The 22,142-nt window shown below is 37.5% G+C and overlaps 1 protein-coding gene across 1 annotated transcript in view; it reads left to right on the top strand.

Annotated features, from left to right (window-relative positions):
- Positions 1–22,142, top strand: part of robo1 (roundabout, axon guidance receptor, homolog 1 (Drosophila)) — a 365,788-nt gene that overhangs the window by 20,859 nt on the left and 322,787 nt on the right. Inside the window, 1 exon segment of the mRNA XM_048160983.1 lies at positions 18,442–18,578. Coding sequence (XP_048016940.1) covers positions 18,485–18,578 — 94 coding nt within the window. The 5' untranslated portion in view covers positions 18,442–18,484.

Raw genomic sequence — 22,142 nt, 5'->3', positions numbered from 1 at the left:
AAATCCGCAATTTTAATTGCCCTCTCTTGACTTCTAGCTTTTAATTTTGCTCCAGTTTTTTTCGTGGCCTTCTCAAAAAAGCAGTCACATCCACGGGCGGTCTCCTCTGATTAATCTTCGAATCTCGAAAGCGCATTAAGACGTGATTCATTTCCCACACAAATGTGGCGACTTACACACTATCTTGGCTCAATAACCTGCAACTAATAAGCCAATTTATGATAATATACCATCAGTGAACACCAGCGGAAAGTTAATGTTGCCCTTGGAGCGAAATAGCGAGAGTTCAGGTGTGACTGCGGGCTTTGTTTATAAACGCAGATATGCAAATCAGGCTGTTGTTTTCCTTTGTATTATTGCTCGTCAGGAACGATTATGTGGGAGACTAGAATGGCAAGTACCCTCTTCCTCTCTCAGGTGCTTTTAATGAGGATGCAACACTTGATCTGATAGAGGATGTTTAATTTAGGAAAGGGCTGTTGAGATGTTTCAAGCTGTTTGCAAGCTGCCTGAATGGGTTTTTTAAACATGGATATCACATTTTTTGAAGCCAAAACTCAAAGTAAATATAACCAAAGCTGTTCTGTTCTCTATTTGTCTATAGCTGCTAAAATAATTGTATGTTTGTCAACCGTACATCAGCTTTCTAATTAGCTGAGGCTTATGGGAGGTGTAATCTAAATATCTGGTGTTATTAAAATGCATTAGCTTTAATTAAGCTTGTGTGATACTGCTCACTGATACTGATAGTGCGATGTCATTTATTTGTGAATAATCCGGCGAATTCATTTCAGGAGATTAGCGAATCACTCTATCTGTGGTAATTACGGTGTATGTACGATATGTTTAATTGTCGGGGCTGAGCTGATGTTTACTGTGACATTTCCCTCAGGATTAAGAAATGGTTCTGCTGTCAGGGCACGGGGTTCAGCTCTGACAATCAAGCAAAACTGACAGTCGACCAAAGACCGTATGCATAAAAGTGTCTGTTAGGAATCTGATGGTATTCAGGGTGTTAAAGTACTAAAGTATTCTGTCATCATCTTCTCACCTTCATGTCTTTTCAAACCTGTATGACTTTCTTTCTTCAGTGAAACACAAAAGGAGACATTTTGCATAATGTCCGTTTTCAAAAAGGACAAAAAAGCTCTATAGAAACACCATGAAGGTAGTCCATATGACTCATACGCTATAATTCAGGGCTTCGGGTGTTTGCAAAGCTTTTGAATCACATCAGAAGACTTAAAATATAGTCATATAGACTACTTTTATGGTGCTTTTTAAAGCTGAAACCCATCCATCCCCATTCAATTTAATAGGAAATCCTTCACAGTTTCATTGAAGAAAAAGTCATATTCGTTTTGATGATAAATGATCACAGAGCAGCACAGAGTTAAAGGTGCAGTAAGAGATTTCTGAGAAACGCTGTTGAAAGTGGATCGGACAGAGTGCCACAACACACTTGTAGCCAGTCAGCAGTAGGGGGCGTGTCCACTCATAATGGGGGAGGAGAGAGAGCGAGCAAGAGGGATATTTGAAGAAAGACTGTAGAAAGAGAGATGGCTGAGAGACATTACAAAAGAGAAAAGCTCAGAGGAATATCTCTGGGAAAAGAAGGGATTTGATCAGGCAAGAGCTTTAGGACTTAATGTTAATATTAGAAAAGCTTTCCAGCGCTGGAGAGACCTAAGCATGAATGTCTGAAACAAAAGATGGAAAGGTTGCATTGTTTCTGCTCCACACGTGAGTTACATTGGTTTTGCGGTTTCACAGAACCAAGATATGCTGTTGTTGTAATGTTAGCTATGGTAACAGGACAGTTTTGAGTGTCATTGTTTGTCTGGAGCTGCTGTGCTGCTGGCAACCAACTCTTGATTGTATATACTCTTGTGTACTGTATGTTATTTTTTTTTTTGTCCTTCCTTTTCGTTCCTTCATCATCTTTGTTATTTTTTGCGAAGCGTTATTTTGCTTCACTTCAGCTATCAGCTATGATAAAGAGACATCCATATCCATCCAGGGAGGTTGTGATTGTTTGGGTTAATTTTAAATATCAATGTTATTTCTCAAAAATCACTTACTGCACCTTTTTAATATTTTTTTTTTTTTTTTTAATGAATCATGCATTTTTTTGAGAGTTCATTTTGCCCTTATTTGTTGAATATATTAAATAATGTTTGTATAATTTTACATAATTTTAAATAATATTAGATCTGATTTATATATTTCCATTTAAAAGTTTGGGGTCGGTAAGATTTTTTTTTTTTTTTTTTTTTTTTTTTTTTTTTACAGTAATATTGTGAAATATTGTTACACAATTGAAAATTACTACACTCAAAAAAAAAAAAAAAAATGAATTGTTCGATTTACTTAAAAAAGAAGTGTCAAGTGGTTCCATGCAACTATATTGAGTAATTTTGTACAAATAACAATTTAGTTGTATGAACAAAAGAAATTTAAGTAAAGCTGAGTAAATGCAAATCATTTGAATTTGTCACTGTTTCATAATATTTATATGTGCAGTTTACTTAATAATATTATGTTTATTACGTAAGGTGAACACATTTATTGACTTAATTTATCTTATTAAATTAACTATTTGCTCTACAAGATGCACTGCTTTTCTGCACAATGGTAACCACAAAATTCAAAAACATTACAGAAACTCCTTTAAATGTCCAACATAACTTAACATTAAACACTAACATAAACTAACAACATCTTTCCCTTTACTGAAAAACACATAACACTTTAATCCATAAATTTAGCCTGCGTCTCAATGTCCATACAATCCCTCCTAAATAGTATGTGACATTAGTAATATTCAATACTATTTAGGGCGGATGGGGTGGATAGTATTCACATTGGGATGCAGGGTTACTCTCCTATTGCTGTCCCCTGCAAAGCATGCTGGGAACTACCGATCCATTGCCCAGTTAGTTATGTCAACATTAATTTGTGCGTTTCACTCAGCAATGTTAAGTTGATTGAACAAACACTTAAGTAAAGCTGACAATACTCATTTTTAGTAGAAACAACTCAGTTAAATCAAGTTCATGAGTTTTATATGTGAACAAGGATGTTTTTGAGTGTATTTTCTAACTTAATATATTTAAAAAAAAAATGTAATTTATTCATGTGATCAAAGCTGAATTTTCACCATCATTACTCCATTCTTCAGTGTCACATGATCCTTCAGAAATCATTCTAATATGCTGATTTGATGCGATTTGATGCTCAAGAAGCATTATCAATGTTGAAAACATGTGCTGCTTAATATTTTTTGGGGAAAACAATACATTTTAGGATTCTTTAATTAATAAAAAGTTCAAAAGAACAGCATTTATTTAAAACAGAAATCTTTTGTAATATTATAAATGTCTTAAATTCTTGCAAAAAACTTACTGACCTTAAACTTTTGATTATGCAGCAGTGCATAATATTAGCTTTAGATTTGCATTGAATCACTAATTGGAAACAAACAAATCTTTCATAGGTTTCTGGTCATATTTCTTTATTTTTCTGTTCTAATGTTCCATGAAGACAGAGGAAACTTTCAGAAGCAAATCTTACAGAATCTGTTTCTTATAAACTGATTACCATTTTCAAAATATTTTCTGGATGATTCCTGGCATTTCGTGCACCTCATAGTGAACTTAATATAAACTCTGTCAACGAGAGTTAACAAGTCAGCTTTGCCTTATATGCAAATTAAACTGTATATATTTTTAGTGACAGCCAGTTGTTTTAAATCATAACATGTCATCCTCCGGTGAGCATCAGCGTGCCTGAGACGTCCCGAGTGTTTTTGTGGCGGGACTGTGACAAGTACCAGCGCAGAACAATGACAAGTGGCATTTAGGGATGTGTTTGCAGCGCGGTACTCTGGTAATTAACATCGTGCAACCTCCGTGCTTACAAAGCATCGCTCTTAATTAGAGTTATGATTGCAGTAGGGCAAAACCAGCGATCCTTGCTCAGGATAATGACTGCTGTAGTCACTGTGGCAGAAGCTTTATTGTTTGCACGCTGGACTTCTGACATCTGGGATACAAAGAGGCACAATAGAAAGCTGAGCGTTCTTTGTTCTTTCTCCTGCTGATCCAATCAGAACGGGCAAATAGAGCCCGGGCGTCTTCCAAATGAGACCCGCTCTCAGCCTGAGCGGCGCGGACACCTTCAAATTGAGCAGTATTGTGAAAAACCTCCTTTCAGTTGAAGGATCACACACGTGTCCTACATCAAGATAAGCATGCGTGCTGTAGTGAATGCCGCTTTTGAAGGTCGTCTGTCCCACAATGCATCTGTCTATAGCTCGTTATATCAGCGATAGCGTCAAATTATTGGTTTGGCTTCGTTGTGGATCTCAAATATGCATCTCTGACTAACAGCCGTAAATCAAAAGTCATTTATAAACATTTCGAAGGCTTTAAAGTTTCGGAATATCATGAAATGTTGTTCCTGGAGCTTTTAGTCAAATGAATTGTCCAGTAGCGTCTGTCTTGATGGAGGACGGCTCTTAACTCTGTCATGTTTCTCCCCCTCCTTCTTCTTGGCAGACAGTTGGGACTAATTCATCAAATTTAGCTCGCGGAGCAGGGGGGCCCACGGTCTTCCTCTTCTCCCCGCAGGATATAATCAGCTTTTAATTTCTTCACGATCCTGCAGACCAAATGACGGATAACTGCGTTCGGTCCCTTCGGTGACCGGGCCTGTCTGCCTCCTCGTCGGCCAGGAACGCTCTGTTGCTTTTGTAGAGAATTAATCGTAATTTTGGCTCGGCCTGCAGCTTCTAATAAGAGGCTTGCATGCACAGACGCCATCGTGTCTTAAATGTAATTTCCCCAAACGGTTCCACCAGGGATAAACCAGCATGTCTTGTTAACCAGGCTTAACAATTTTTTGAATAAATGATGTTATTGTATGTGCTAAATATATATATATATATAAATAATGAGAAATATATATGAAGAGGTTGGTGGTTTATCCGGTTCGTAATCGATTTCGGGCAATGCAAAAGCAGCTTGTGATTCATATTTCCATTTCTAAAGATTGTGGAGTGAAATAAAGTTGAAATAGCTGTGGCAGTGTAGCATATGTGACACATAAGAGCTGTTGACTCGGGTTTGAATGTGATTTCTGTCTGTTCTTTACTAAAGAAAGTATGGATGCACTGATATTAAAAAGCCAATATTTGTTTTCATATTGTGAAAGATGAATGAATGGCTGATGTTAAAATTCTGCACTAGTTTGTCTATAAAAATGACAATTAAAAAAACAAAAAACTGTCTTAAATGGTACAAATATATAATGTACTGTATAAAAAATGGATATTCATTTGGAGATTTGCTAAAGTTTACATTTAACAGTTGTATTAAATTATTCATTGATATTAATTATATGAGTGTATTGGTACCATGTCAATTATTATTAATATTCATAATATTAATAATAACTGCAATAGTACTGATATAGAGCTCTGGAGGTTGACGTCACACAATCTAAGCTCCACCATTTTGGCAGGCCATCAGGAGAGCGCTAGAGCGGCTGTAGCATTGGTATCGAAAGTGGTCGAACAATAATTTAAAACCAGACTGTTTAGACTTTACAAACTTTACTATTTCAACATGGTGGACAGCTGTTGTGCCCCAGGATGCTGGAACAGGCAGGGAAAAGCAAAGGGGAAATCATTTTATCGTATTCCTAAGGATTCTGATAGACGACTGAAATGGTTCACTGCAATAAAACGTGCTAACCAACACAACAAAACAACAGATGGTTGTATTTTTATTTTTTTTTTGTGTGTGTTTTATCTCAGTATTCCGATAACTGTTGTATAAGGGTTTTTATGTTTAATAGTAACCCTAAAATGACATGAAAGAGGAAGGAACACTCCATTTTTTTGCAAATAGGCTCATTTTCCAACTCCCCTAGAGTTAAACAGTTGAGTTTTATCGTTTTCGAATCCATTCAGCCGATCTCCGGGTCTGGCGGTACCACTTTTAGCATAGCTTAGCATAGTTCATTGAATCTGATGAGACCAATAGCATCTCTCTCAAAAATGACCAAAGAGTTTTGATATTTTTCCTATTTAAAACTTGACTCTTCTGTAGTTTCATCGTGTACTAAGACCGACGGAAAATGAAAAGTTGCGATTTTCTAGGCCGATATGGCTAGGAACTATACTCTCATTCCGGCGTCATAATCAAGGAACTTAGATGCTGTACCATGGGTGCAGCAGGCGCAATGATATTACGCAGCGGCTGTGACCTCCTGTTTGCACAGGGAGCGTGCCTTGCAACCATGGAGACATTTGTGAGAGACGCTGCGTAATATCATTGCGCCTGCTGCACCCTATACGGCAGCAAAATTCCTTGGTTATTACGCTGGAATGAGAGTATAGTTCCTATCGGCCTAGAAAATCACAACTTTTCATTTTCCGTTGGTCTTGGTACACGATGTAACTACAGAAGAGTCAAGTTTTAAATAGGAAAAATATTAAAACTACTTGGTCAATTTTTTGAGCGAGATGCTAACGGTCTAATCAGATTCAATGAACTATGCTAAGCTATGCTAAAAGTGGTACCGCCAGACCCGGAGATCGGCTGAAAAGGATTCAAAAACGGTATAATTCAACTGTTTAACTCTAGGAGAGTTGGAAAATGAGCCTATTTTCAAAAAAAGTGGAGTGTTTCTTTGAAATGTGTTAAATAACTGGGCTGATATAGGCTGTATAAGAATTTTCACATTATCCCACCGGTCACAATTGTGACCGAACATAAAACGCAATTTTTCACACACTTCTCCATAAAAATTTAACAAAATATTAAACTGGTTAAAATTTTAATGACATTCATGTAGAGCTAGGCGATATATTGCATGCGATTGTCACGCACATTTCGTCAGTAAAGCCGGTTCCCTGATTTCCGCTAAATCACCATCACCTGCTTTCAAATGGAGCGGCATTTAATAGACAGAGCTGTAGATCACTGACAAGCTACGCAATATCGCGTTCATATAGCAGATGAATCGCCTTCGATAATGAACGTGATATTGCGTGGATTGTCAGTGAACTACGGCTCTGTCTATTAAATGCAGCTCAATTTGAAAGCAGGTGATGGCGATTTAGCGGTAATCAGGGAACCGGCTTTACTGACGAATTGCGCGTGACAATCGCATGCGATATATCGCCCAGCCCTACATTCATGATGTCTGCAGTATTCACAGTGATACCTACCTACAAACAAGGACAGCTAAGGTCGATTAAGTTACCGAACAACACAGTTGACTACCCCTTCCAATGTCGACGAAGCAGGTTTTAGCCGGCAGACTCCAAAGTTGAATATTCATCACAAAATTAGATTGTGTCCATTTGTACCCCTCCAGGTTTTGGTAGGCTTTTAAGAGAGTCTCCGGAGTAGAACGAGGTAAAGTTGATGTAGTTGTAGATATTATGATACTACAGGTCAGAAAAGCTATCCATTCCTTTAATGATACTTGTTAAAAGCACCCCGGGGGCATTATAGGGATCTATTATGTATAATCTATTAAGTTTTGCTATATACAGGCCTATGTTTTTTGCCTGCCAGCATGGTGGTGTAAACAGAATGGGTCACATGATGTCCAGAGCTCTATACTGTGCATCCCTAAAATAAAGGTAATAAATTCAGAAATAAACATAATATACACTACCGTTCAAAAGTCAGTAATTGTTTTTTCATTAATGTTTTTGAAAGAAGTCTCTTATGCTCATCAAAGCCACATTTATTTGATCAAAAATACAGTTAAAACAATAACTTTTTTTGACTTAAATATAAATGTAAATAAATGTATATTTAAAAATTAATAAATTTAAAATATTATTTATTCCTGCAATAAAAAAGCTGAATCAAGATGTAAACATCTGCATGTGAAACAATTATAATTTTGAAAAATGGAGCTGAATCTCTGTCATGTTGTAAATGCTTTCTGTCCTTTGTTCCAAACGTTAACATACGCAGTTAGCTATCAATCCAAGTTCATGCATTTTTTACACTCTTCATCAATGGAATAGCAAAAAAGAAGGTTCAGAAGAAACGGTGTTTATTTGGAATCGATTTTTTTTAAACAATATACACATTTTGACTGTGGATTTTGAGAAATTTATAGGTGTCATGACATGAGAAATCAAATTTGACTTTATCTTTTGACATAAAAACCATTAAAACATTTTGAAAGTTTCATAGCTTAAAAAGTCCTCCTCATTATGAACAAAGTATTTCTTTAATCAAGCTTCAAAAATGGCTTGTTTTGATATTGGGTGACCTGTTATGTCACACGGGAACATACATTTGCATATGACTGCCTCTAGAGCAAGACTTCGACACATAATTTTTACATAATCAAAACATAGGCCCCGCCCACTGACATCCAGTCGCTTAACGGCTGATGTTTTCCTACACTGGATGAGAGCCTTATGTCAAACGAAAATAGAACCCATTATAATCACTGATGCTGTCTACACTGATACAGTATACAGATGCTTATTCACTTTCTGACATAACCACACACTTGAGTCTGCCGACAACACAGCTCGATTGCGCTTCCGTACCTGACTTCAGAAGATTTCCAGCATCAGAAACAAGCTGATGGTTTATTTTAATGGCGTCCCTGGATTCGTGTCTAGAAGATTATGTTTGTTCGGAGCATTTTGTTTTGTAAACGAGGCACAGTGTAATGGAAGGTTAGGAAAGAAACTTTTGTTGACAGATGAATGCAGACAACTGTATTGGATCTGACAGCAGCTGCGTCACAAACCGTAATTAAATTATTTCATAATGCTTTGTCTGTAAATTATGGTTTTATTTGGATAATGTTTTCAAAACACTTACTCGCGTTCAAAAGCGGGTGGGCGTTGATACTGTTTCCTATGCAATGGACGATAGCCAATCATAACAGTGGCCGTTTACTGACAAGCTTTAAAGGAGCCGCCCCTTAAAAAGTGATCATCTCGGACAGAGGGTCAGAATGAGGGTTGAATATAATCATTTTTCTGCATATATTTGTATTTTTTGGGAGGAACATTATAAGTGAACCTCAAGGAAAATTGTAAAATAATAATTAAAAAAAAATCCATGTCATGACCCTTTAAAGGCTTAATTCACTTCAGAATTAAAATTTCCTGATAATTTACTCACCCCCTATGTCATCCAAGATGTTCATGTCTTTCTTTCTTCAGTTGAAAAGAAATTAAGGTTTTTGAGGAAAACATTCCAGGGTTTTTCTCCATATAGTGGACTTCAATGGCTACCAATGGGTTGAAGGTCAAAATTATAGTTTCACTGCAGCTTCAAAGGGCTCTACACGATCTCAAACAAGGAAATTTGGACCTTCAACCCAGTGAACCCCACTGATGTCCACTATATGGAGAAAAATCCAGGAAGGTTTTCCTCAAAAACCTTAATTTATTTTCGACTGAAGAAAGAAAGACATGAACATCTTGGGTGACATGGGGGTGAGTAAATTATCAGGAAATTTTTATTCAGAAGTGAACTAATCTTTTAATGCATTCTTGCTGAATATAAGTAAAGCCTAAATTTCTTTCTTAAAAGAATCTTGCAGACGTCAAACATTTGGAACTGTAGTGTATATATCATCTGCTAGGTAAGACTGGTTGTTTAAACAATAGCATACCTTCTCCAAACAAGTAGCACAATATGAGCTGTCATTCTTGTCTATAACAAGTTCGAGCAACAAGAGTAGATGCTTCGCCTTAGCAAAAAACACTAAAACATTTCCATAGTTTGAACCTTAGTTAAAACTCTCTCAGCTAGGTTGACATCTCCGACCTTGGTTTTCTAAGCAAAGGCCTGTCACCGTGTTAGGTTGCACTCAAGATTCATAGCGCATTGCCCTTCTTCCATCTTTCTCTGCACGGTCCTGCGAGAGCGTGAGAAATGGGTGCTCGAGAATGAGAATGAGTGTGTGTGTGTGTGTGTGTGTTCGCATAGCATGTGCAAGCACATCATGATTAGTGTGTGCTCTCCTGCTGGCCGACAGGAGGTAATATACACTAAGAGGAAGAGGGCGGTGTGGCGTTCCTGCAAGGCGAAGCTGCAGGTTAATCCTTTTATTGTAATGAAGTGGCAGAAATATTAATGCACTGTAAACACAGGACGTTTAAAACCCTGTCCGTCATCTTTACGAGGGCGGAGCAGCGTGGAGGAAGCCGAACTGCGCTATCCATAACAAACATGACATTGACTCTGCAAAACAGCTGAGCAGTCACTTAAGGAGATTGTCCTCACGTCTGCGGCAAAGCCTCATTCTTTCCCTTTCCATTTCTTTTTCACTTGACTGCGCTCCCACAATGGATACCGACGGTCTGTTTGTAGTATGTAATGAAGCACGCTATCTGAATTTGTCTATTCAACAGTTCAGGAGGCTTTTTGAGGGGCAATTTTTGCCACAAGACTAGTTGTGGCACATGATTCAGCACCTCTAGTGCAGAAGCTTCTCCCCCCACCTTCAAACTCATCTTCATGCCCCGCGAGCCGCACGCTGAGGCGAGAGCTTCACTGGCCTCACATGCTGATAACGGATTACAATAATCGAAAGGCTGAATGTCTGAGCATGAAATTGTGTTTGTTCGAACAGTTTGATATTTATTCAGAGGGCTTGTTGAAGAGTGTGCATGGAAATTTAATGCCAGCGTCTTGTTTAAGGGTTTTACTGCATTGTAGCACTTTTAGATTTTCAGATATACTAATCGAGGTTACAGATCTTACTAATTAAATACATTAGAAAATAAGTTATACTATAGTTGGGAGAGGACATGAAACATCAAATAGTGAATGACCCATGTTGATCGTTTCAGGGTTGGGCAAAATTAAGAATTGACACCCTATGAATTTATTTATGTTACTTCAAATTCACTGAATTTCAGCATAGTCTTTGTAAGAAGTGTGTATGGGTTTTGTCAACCTGGTCTCATGGGAGAGACGTACCCGTGGGCACGTTTTCGCGAGACACAAAATTACGTACCGGTGCGTACGTCTCGCTGCAGTTTCCGACAGAAACGAACGCTAGAGGCCGGTAAAACGTCTATAGGCGCTTTGGCTCGTTTTCACACACGGTTTCGATGATGGCTGGGGTCGGATTATGGATTCATAAAGACTCGTTTTCGCGTCTCCTTGTGCAATATGATGTTACGACTTCAAAACGCTTCTTACCGGAGTGCCCGATTTGGACTTTCCGGCTCTATACGTTTCGCTTTTTTTGGCCGTAACCAAGCTTGCCTGGTAGCTCAGCCGATACGGAGTTGGACTTACGACGAGGAGTCAATTCCCAACCCCCCCGCCTGGGTACGAATCCCGTGAAAGGCGATTGACGGCAAAAAAAGAGAGATTCTAAATGAGCTGTAAAACGGTACGATTGCGGACGCTTCTTACGTCACGTTTGCTTTTGTTAACGCCATCGGGTAGGTTTAGGCGTAGCGTCGGTGGGACGTTATTTTAAAAGGAAACGGAGCGCAAATGTCAAATCGAGAACCGCGGCGACTCGTCTAAAAAGCAACGTTATAAAAACGTACCGCATTCACCCTATTATCTGCTCCGGCAAAAAAAAAAAAAAAAGAACACGCTTTTAGCGCCACTCAATGAACATTTCAGAGCGAAACTGCAGCGACATGTACTCATTGGTGCGTATTTCGCGACTCGCGAAAACGTGCCCACAGGTATGTTTTCGTCAAGAGACCAGGTTGGGTTTTGTATAGGTTTCTATCTTGTAAGCCTACTTTAAGGGGTAGTTCACCCAAAAATGAAATTTCTGTTATTACTCACCCTCATGTCATTCCAAACCCTGTAAGACTTTCGTTCATCTTCAGAACACAAATGATGATATTTCTAATGAAATCTAATCACTTTCAATCCACTTTCAATTAAAGGGGACCTATAATGCCCCTTTTACAAGATGTTATATAAGTCTCTGGTGTCCCCAGATTGTGTCTGTGAAGTTTTAGCTCAAAATACCCCACGGGTCATTTATTATATCATGTCAAATTAGCCGCTATTGGGTGTGAGCAAAAACACGCCATTTTTGTGTGTCCCTTTAAATGCAAAATGAACTTGACTTTCCAGAAGAGGGCAGAGTTTTAACAGCTTGTGCTTCCGTTGCTCAACAACAACAAAGCTGGAGAATCTCACGCAGCCAAAATGACGATTGTCAGTAACGGTGTTCAATCTTACATTGTTCAAACCAGAGTCGGACACTGATGGAGGGACTCGGTGAGAAGGTACAAGTTATAGAATGCAACTGGACATTTCTGAATGGTTAGTGGATAAATTTATGTAGTTGCTGTGGAGTTTATTCAACTCATTGACTAGCATGTGCCGTCATGTTAATATTTTGTGCAAATCCATCATTGAATTGACCCTCGTTTATGAAGCAGTCCAGCGTAAAATGAAGACATGGCAACTACACTCAACTATAACAATTCTTCCTCTTCTCTAAAGCAACCCAACATGGCGTCACCCCATGAAAATGTTATGGTTAGTGATGTCAGCAACCCAGGAAGAAGCTCGTTGTAGTCCTTAAAGAATACTTTACAAGAAAATATCTCCCTTTGCACTGAACTTTGAGAATTGTAACTTTGCACACTAACTAAAGTTAGAAAAGTGAAATAATCAACCACTCCTTATATTTTGTAAAGATTGTTTTTAATAGTGGTAAATAACAAATTAAAGTAAATAATACATTTTTTTCCCAGAGGTTGAACCACTGGAGTCACATGGACTATTTTAAACAAACCCTTAAACAAACCCTTTAATGTTTTTCTGACCCCACAGCAACATTGACTCCACCAATGCTGTGAATTTGGGATGAGACTATCTGTTTGGTTTTCCGAACACTAATTGTCAGCCAATCATGATTTTTTTCAACTCTGATGGTGATGGTGCAAAAATGACAGATTTTTCCTTTTAAAATACAATCCTTTATCCTGAATATCTTAATTCAAATTCAGTAATATTAAAAGTCTTCTCAATTAAAGTGCCCATGGTTGTGTTGGAGTTTTTGTATTTACCTCTAGGCCGTGGCTCTAGTATGTGATTTAAATGGTGCACAATCCACACAGAATGCTTTCAAATTAATGAACCGGGAGGAGGAATGGCCAGTGGAAATGCAGTGCTGGAGGTTTTGCTGAAATGCCTGGAAATCATGAACAATAGGTGAATATGTGTTTACTCACTGTCCTGGCTGTAGTCCCGGGGGACGGCATCTGCGTCGTCCAGATAGTGCACAGTGTAGCTCTAGAGCATGAACAGGGGTTGAATACGTAAGCGTGTGACTGTAGAATGCTCTGCTCCTTATGGATTGCACAGCCATTGCATACTCCTGTCGGCGCATTGCATTATTCCCTTAAAAAAAAGGTCTTGGTCAGGCTAATTGAACCACTAGCCACCTTCCCAGTAGGCCTGGTGGTCTATGGGGAAAAGCCAACGTTGGGCAAAGATGACGTTAATGATAGTGATATTATGGATCTTTGTTTCCTCGCCCAAATCATTCTGCCTTCCCATTTGGACCATGAAGAAAATAAGAGGATGATTTTGGTTTTTCTTTAGGCTAACAATCGCATACCATTGTGCGACGCAATATTAGCCTCCTGCCCATCTCTTCCTTATCTTTCTTTGTTCTCCGTCTCTCTGTCTCTCTTTCCTTCCCCTCCCCAGCTCTCGTAGCATCTGGCTCCCCGGGCTGAAGTTACAGGGAGCTCCAAAGGCAGAAATTGGAAGATGAAAGGCGAGAGATTAAGCTGAAAGGAACAGTGGGTGTTGTCAGAGGTAATTTGAAGTGCATTTGATTTCTGTGAGCCCTCTGAACACTTTCCTGCAATAATTTACCTGCTATATGCCTCCACCTTTAACACGCCAGACGCCCCTCGTGAGATGTGAGAAGACCTATTCATGTGGAAATGGTGTCATGTCATGTTCGAAATGAAAGCAGTGTGTAAAGGAAATGACAGTTTAGTCAGTGTCTTGCCAAACCTCAAAACAGTACATGAAGGGTCGGTATGGGTGTTTGACTTTGTTCACGTCGCCCAACACAACAAAGAAACTCCAAAAGCAGAAGAAGAAAAGAGACGGGAACACCAAAAGACATGCACTTTTCCTCAGAAAGCACTTGTTGTGGAAACTGAAATGTCTTCATCTTTTTTGTTGTTGTACATTTCTCTGTTTTTTCAATTTGAGCACAGAGTTTTACACTGAGTCAGTATGGTTTGGGTCTGGTTGTGGAATAGTGATTGAGAGATAAGGATTCTTTAATGGCCGATTCCAATGACTATTATAATTCCGATACAATGTGTAACAGGGTTGTTGTCATGATGAGACAAACACGATATTCTGAGTAATATTGTGCTCTATTTTGAACATTCTGGGTTCAATGAAAGGTTCACGTTTCAATATACATACATACACACACATACATACACCATATTGCCACAAGTATTGGGACACATCTCCAAATCATTGAATTCAGGTGTTCCAATCACTTCCATAGCCACAGGTGTATTAAATCAAGCACCTAGGCATGCAGACTGCTTCTACAAACATTTGTGAAAGAATGGGTCGCTCTCAGGAGCTCAGTGAATTCAAGCGTGGTACCGTGATAGGTTTCCACCTGTGCAATAAGTCCATTCGTGAAATTTCCTCACTACTAAATATTCCATGGTCAACTGTTAGTGGTATCATAACAAAGTGGAACCCATTGGGAACAACAGCAACTCAGCCATGAAGTGGAAGGCCACATAAAATCACAGAGCGGGGTCAACGCATACTGAGGCACACAGTGCGGAGAAGTCAACAACTTTCTGCAGAGTCAATAGCTACAGACCTCCAAACTTTGTGTGGCCTTCAGATTAGCTCAAGAACAGTGAGTAGAGAGCTTCATGGAATGGGTTTCCATGGCTGAGCAGCTGCATCCAAGCCTTACATCACCAAGTGCAATGCAAAGCATCGGATGCAGTGGTGTAAAGCACACCGCCAAAGGACTCTAGAGCAGCAGAGACGTGTTCTCTGGAGTGACGAATCACACTTCTCTGTCTGGCAATCCGATGGATGAGTCTGGGTTTGGCGGTTGCCAGGAGAATGGTACTTGCCTGACTGCATTGTGCCAAGTGTAAAGTTTGGGGTTGTTTTTCAGGGGTTGGGCTTGGCCCCTTAGTTCCAGTGAAAGGAACTCTTAATGCTTCTGCATACCAAGACATTTTGGACAATTTCATGCTTCCAACTTTGTGGGAATAGTTTGGGGATGGCCCCTTCCTGTTCCAACATGACTGTGCACCAGTGCACAAAGCAAGGTCCATAAAGACATGGATGAGCGAGTTTGGTGTGGAGGAACTTGACTGGCCTGCACTGGAGTTTGACTTCAACCCGATAGAACACCTTTGGGAGACTGCGAGCCAGGCCTTCTCATTCAACATCAGTGCCTGACCTCACAAATTTTCTTTTTCCTCTTCTTCTAGAAGAATGGTCACATAAATACACTCCTAAAGCTTGTGAAAAGCCTTCCCAGAAGAGTTGAAGCTGTAATAGCTGCAAAGGGTGGGCCAACTCCATATTAAACCCTATAGATTTAGAATGGGATGTCATTAAAGTTCATGTGCACGTAAAGGCAGGCGTCCCAAACCTTTTGGCAATATAGTGTATATATGTATATGTCAAACCAAAAATGGTCCCACTTAATATTAAGTGGCCTTAACTACTAAGTACTTACATCAAAAAATAAGTACAATGTACTTATTGGGTTCATATTGAATTGCAAAACACGTTTGCTGCTATTGAGGTGGGGTACGGGTAAGGTTAGGGAAAGCTTTGGTGGTATGGGTAGGTTTAAGGGTGGGGGTTAGGTGTAAGGGATGGGTCAACAGTGTAATTATAAATGTAATTACAGAAATTAATTACAGATGTAATTACATGCAGGTGTTTTTAAGATATAAGTACAATGTAAAAACATGTACGTACACAATAGTGCATTGTATCAAATTATTAATTTAAATGTAAGTACATAGTAGTTAAGGCCACTTAATATAAAGTGGGTCCCCAAAAATTATTCAGACATTTTTTATATTTTTGATATATATTTTACTAGTTGGTGCAGGACACTATAGTTCATTTATGTAAGTGAGGATAGCAAAATAGAGTAAACTGTGTAAAGTAAATACCCAAAAATTCTTCATACAGTGGACTACCAGTAAAATTGATTAAAATTTCTGGAACAAAATATTATTCAGACAAATCAAAATATTGAGAAAGAAATATTGGTCAGTAAAAGTAAATTTACTTTACTTTAATATCTTCATGGAACATGATCTTTACTTAATATCCTAATGATTTTTGGCATAAAAGAAGAATCGATAATTTTGACCCATATTGTTGGCTATTTACCTGTGCGACTTATGACTGGTTTTGTGGTCCAGGATCATATATGTGTGTGTGCATATATATATATATATATATTTATGGTTCTTTACAAAGAGACATCGCCAACTACTGGCCTAGCAGCAGAATGCAGCATTTATAGTAGTTTTCGCTGATCTGTGTAAACGGGGAATCGTTTTGACGACACTGTCATCTGTGCACGAAAAACGCAAAGTAAAAACTTGTCCATTTTTAGTACATCATTGTCGTTGTAAACATACCCTCATAAAGGTTGGAATTGAAACATTGAAACATTTCTGATTTCACCTTCTGAAATAACTTACATTCTGATGTTTACATTTTGCATACTATACATGCAATTCTTGCTCATGTTTGCAAAGACAAACTGAAGAAAACAGGGTAGAAAACAAATTTTTGTAGACTCTGGTCTGTTGGGTGCTGATTGGCCCAATCCATGTGCATGTAATTTGGAAAGAGGAGGTGCTACACATAAATCTTCCATTATCTTCAATGGTTGTATTCATTAATCAACAGAATTGAATAATTACTCTCAGCTGTCTCCTCTGCCTAAATCTATTGCCGTAGAGTGTCAGGTGAGGAGGCCATCTTGGTGCGGCGCACCTCCTCTGCCCTGCCGACAGTGGCATCTCACCGCTGGTAATTGGGTGTTTATCTGATCGCTTGTGAAAGACGCTTTTGGCTGCCTATCTGACACAATTATCTGGAAGAATTCAATCCGACCCTCCTGTGTCCACCACAGAATACTTGGAGGAAGTGGACCTGAGTGTTTTATGAATGAGGGAATGAGGAAAAAGCCAAGAGCAGAAAATAAATGCAACTCTCACTCAATTGTCCGGTTTGTAGCGAATGCGTCTGTCATCATGGCATGCAAATGATGCAATTGTTAGGCACAATAATTCAATCAGGCTGCCAGAACACTACGGGAAATAAAGGATGATAAGGTACGAGTGTGACAATGAGACGGCTGGTTGCTCCAATCAGATAGCAGAGCTCTCCGCTATGGTTTCAGCTCTGTGGCCAGGAAATGGTCCAAATGGAGACAGGGAGAATGTTTACTGTGCATCCTACGATAAGAGTAGAATAAAGCCTTTCAGTCAACAAGCTTACTGTGTCTACCACAAACAAGCCATTATGATTAAACTGAATTAGGAAGTTTCTTAGAAAAGTAGAAGTGTATGTGTGTCTTCACTACACCAGATGTCTTTTTTATATATATATATATATATATATATATATATATATATATATATATATATATATATATATATATATATATATATATATATAAAATTATTTATTATTTATTTTAGAATACATTTATACATTATATTATGTTAAAATGTAATTTATTAATATATCATTTTATATAATTTTATTATTCAATGGCAATGAATAATAAAATTATTTATTATTTTATTATTTTATTATATATATATATATATATATATATATATATATATATATATATATATATATATATATAAATATAAAATTTTATTATTTTATGTTAAAATGTAATTTATTAATATATCATTTTATATAATTTTATTATTTTATGTTAAAATGTAATTTATTAATATATCATTTTATATAATTTTATTATTCATTGCCATTCGGTACAGGCATATTGCAAAAACCTTTAAGAGTTTTGTTTAAAAAAAATGAAGTTTTTAACATTTTATTTTATTTTATTTTATTATTTGCAGTTGTATTTTGGTTGATCAGAGTTAATATTAGATTAATTTTGCACTGCTGGGTATGAGATCTCATTTCAGCCTTGAGCATTGATCCAAATAAGTCTGGTGCATGGAAAAAATGGGATTTTAATATTTCAGTCTTCAGAATCACAAAATGTACTCTCTAATTCTGACTATTATTTATTTATGGTATATTTTGAAGCTAATGTATAAATATAATCATTGTTTCACTGAATTGTCGATTATTTTGTCCAAAAATTTGAGGTTTCAACCATTTAATTCCTTTCTTTTCCTCTTTGTCTGTCCAGATTAATCTTGAAGACGACCAGGGATGCCATCTCTGTAAGAATCATGCAGGTCACATGGTTAGGCACCACAGTCCTCATCATTTTCACTTTGCTGCAGTTTGTACAGTCAGAGCATTCGGAGGGTCCTTTGGTTCCAGGTAAGCCTGCATGAGCCTTGTGTTTTGTGCTTTTATTCCCAGGTGTTGATGTGGATTCCCAGGTTATTTCCAAGCTATGTGGAATAGACACATAAGCCTACTAATTGCACCTGAACTTTCAAAAAGCTAGTTATTTTTATGGGAGCACTTGCACAAAAAAAAATCATGACTCTTATGGGCTTATGTGCTTTTCCCACGTGGCTCTGGTGTGTTTTCCCCGTCTCGTCTGTCTTTCCAGTCATATGATGAACTGTCTGTTTGTGTGATGGACACCATTCAAGGGATTGTCAGATCAACTGGCTCTCTATTTCAGGTGAATGATGAATAATGTTAAACGAAAGGAGGATTTCAAGATAAACGACAGACATCAGTCAGGAGCGACTGCTATCTTCTGCCTATGTGCCTTTTATCATGAGTTTGAGCATTGAAGTGGATACATTAATAGTGTGAGACTACATGAAACTACTGAGCATTTAAAGAGACAGTTCACCCCAAAATTCAGTTAGGCTCATGTTGTAGTAAACCCACATGACTTGGAAGATGAATTTTTTGTCCTGGCTTTTATTCAGTAATGAAATGAAATAGGGACTAGGTCTGTCAGTCTCCAAAATAAATCATGTTGGATGGAATCAAATTAACCAATTCCGTTTTGCTTTTTTTTACTTTCACTTTTCATTCAGCCTTTTCACTAAGGCTGCATTTATTTGATAAAAATACAGCAAAAACATTAATATTGTGAAATATTATTTCAATTTAATAGAACTGTTTTCTATTTTAATATATTTAAAAATGTAATTTATTCATGTGATGCAAAGCTGAATTTTCAGCATCATTACTCCAGTCTTCAGTGTCACATGATCCTTCAGAAATCATTATAATATGATTTGCTGCTCAAGAAACATTTCTTATTATTATCAATGTTGAAAACAGTTGTGCTGCTTAATATTTTCGTGAAAACAGTGATACACATTTTTTTCCACACTGTAAAAAATTATTTTCATGATTTATCACAACATTATTTCTTTAGTCAAATAAATAATTAATGTGATTCAGATAACATAATATTTTGAGTTTCTATTGATTAAACCAATTGCCTTTATTGTATTAACTCAAATTTCTAATTTCAATGAACTCAACATTTTAAGGCAACCAGGTAACTTACTTTTTTTAAAGTTAAACCAACAATTCTTTTTTTTACAGGATTCTTTAATGATTAAGAAGTTCAAAAGAAAAATGTTTATTTAAACTAGAAATCTTTTCTAACATTATAAATGTCTGAACTGTCACTTTTGATCAATTTAATGCATCCTTGTTGAATAATACTATTAATTTCTTTAAACAAAATTACCCCAAACTTTTGAATGGTACACAGCAAAATCCCCAGAGTTAAATCAACTCTGTTCACAGTACATATGGTCCCTCTCTAAATAGTGTTAAAATAACACTGAAGCAGAGTTAGTTAATGAGATAATTAAGCAATTAATTAATGATTGTGCATTAGTGATGAACACCTGCTGTTAACAAGCAGAATCACTGAAGAAATAAGAAAAAACAAGAACTACAACTGACTTCAGTCACAGCCTTATTAATAGGGACCATATGTACTCTGAGCAGAGTTGATTTAACTCTGGGGATTTTGCTGTGTAGTGAAAAAAGCACAAAAAAGTCATATGGGTTTGTAATATTGTTAATAAAGACAAATATTTAATGTGTAGGTGAATTATTCCTCTAAAGCTTCACTTCATCCTATACAGTTTTATCTAGGGAAACCTCGTGAGCATGTCATCAGTTTCTTCATCACTAGCTGCAGCATGTACGTTCCCTGTAAAGCATAGTTTATTCCCACAATTCATTATGACCGACTTCTGCAACGAAATCTCGTTTTGGCCCTCTGTATTTCAGTTTCTAGCCTTTCTCTCCCTAATTCACATCAGCCAGGATGATACCTCCCCGAATCACCCTATTATTCAACCATTTTCCTCTTTATTGCCTCACACTCCTGTTCATAATGATTCCTTCTCCTCACTTGTTTACCGTCCTTCCTTTCATTCCCCCTCCTTTCCTCGTATTCCTTTGCCTGCTGCTTCAGAAACAATTTACTTGTCAGCTCGGTCTGTTGGTGCGCGTCTCTCTGGGTTTAATGTTCTTTTCTGGTGTGCCGTTGGAGGCGGCTGTAATTTCAGTCGCGAGCAGGCGTGCGGTGATGCCTTTTGCTCGCTGCGAGCCTGCACTGATAGCTGGAGCCCGATATAGCAGCGTTAATGAACAGGGCTGAGCCAGGCGCATCCTGCCCGAAGTCCAATTCACTCCACCTGATGCGTTGCGCAGGAGCCGCTGCTGAGCTGTAAACAGATGCTGCAGCCGCACAATGAACAGTGGGCAGCTGAGCATGATGCATTCTCTAACCACCTGACAATCTCAGAGTTACTTTGATGGTTTCGTGTGTTATAGACGCACATTAATGCACCATCTATGATATCAATTCCTCTGACGTTACTGACCTTTTAGTCAATTTGGAATCAAAATGGACCCCGTTTACTTTTTTGATACACATTCCTGGTGTATTTTGAATGATTCATTGGTACACAGTATCCTAAGGGAAAAACAAATGTTTTCATTTTAACCAATAGGCTAATAGCTGTTTATGATTTGTTTTAGCAAATTCTGGTTCTTCTCACTTTTCACAATCCTATCAAGTCCCGATGGATATAATGTTTTTGAAAGAAGTCTCTTGTACTCAGCAAGGCTACATTTTATTTGATAAAAATACAGCAAAAACAGTAATATTGTGAAATATTATTACAATTTAAAAGAACTGTTTTCTATTTGAATGTATTTGAAAATGTAATTTATTCCTGTGTTGTCAAAGCTGTATTTTAAGCATCATTACTCCAGTCTTCAATGTCACATGATCCTGATTATTATCAATGTTGAAAACAGTTTATATTTTTTTCCAGGATCCTTTGATGAATAAGAAGTTTAAAAGAACAGCATTTATTTGAAATAATAGAAATCTTTTGTAAGATTATAAATGCCTTTGCTGTCCCTTTTGATCAATTTAATGTGTCCAGTATTCATTTCTTTCAAAAAACTTTCAGTAGTTCTTTATTTTACTCATTACTGAAGTAAATGGGTTGTAAATAATTCTTGCTGACTTTAAGTAGATACAGAAGTAAATATTACAACTGAGTATAAATGTTCACTCTACCATATTTTGAAAGCAAATGAATCATTACTCCAGACCATTTTGCTACTTTTACAATGGTAAACCACAGAAAACCTCACTGTTGCAAACGCTAGTTGAATAATTAGATTGTGATAGTGATTTGTGAACTGTTTGTTCTTTAGAATCAGTCGAAATGGTTCACTTACAGTTGCAGTCTGAATGATTTGATTGTGAATAAGTTATTGTTCTGAAACGCTGAATAGTCATTTGGATTATTTTGGATTAACTTGCATAGACCTGTGCCGTTCGCTCATATTTTTGATAGGAACTTGATTCACTTTCCTTCACTACCTTTACTAGTACTCATGTAGGACTATTGGTTGTCAAAGACATGGCCT

The sequence above is a fragment of the Megalobrama amblycephala genome, linkage group LG16 (genome assembly GCF_018812025.1).
Source record: "Megalobrama amblycephala isolate DHTTF-2021 linkage group LG16, ASM1881202v1, whole genome shotgun sequence".
NCBI lineage: Eukaryota > Metazoa > Chordata > Actinopteri > Cypriniformes > Xenocyprididae > Megalobrama > Megalobrama amblycephala.
This window is presented reverse-complemented; position numbering and strand designations above follow the sequence as displayed.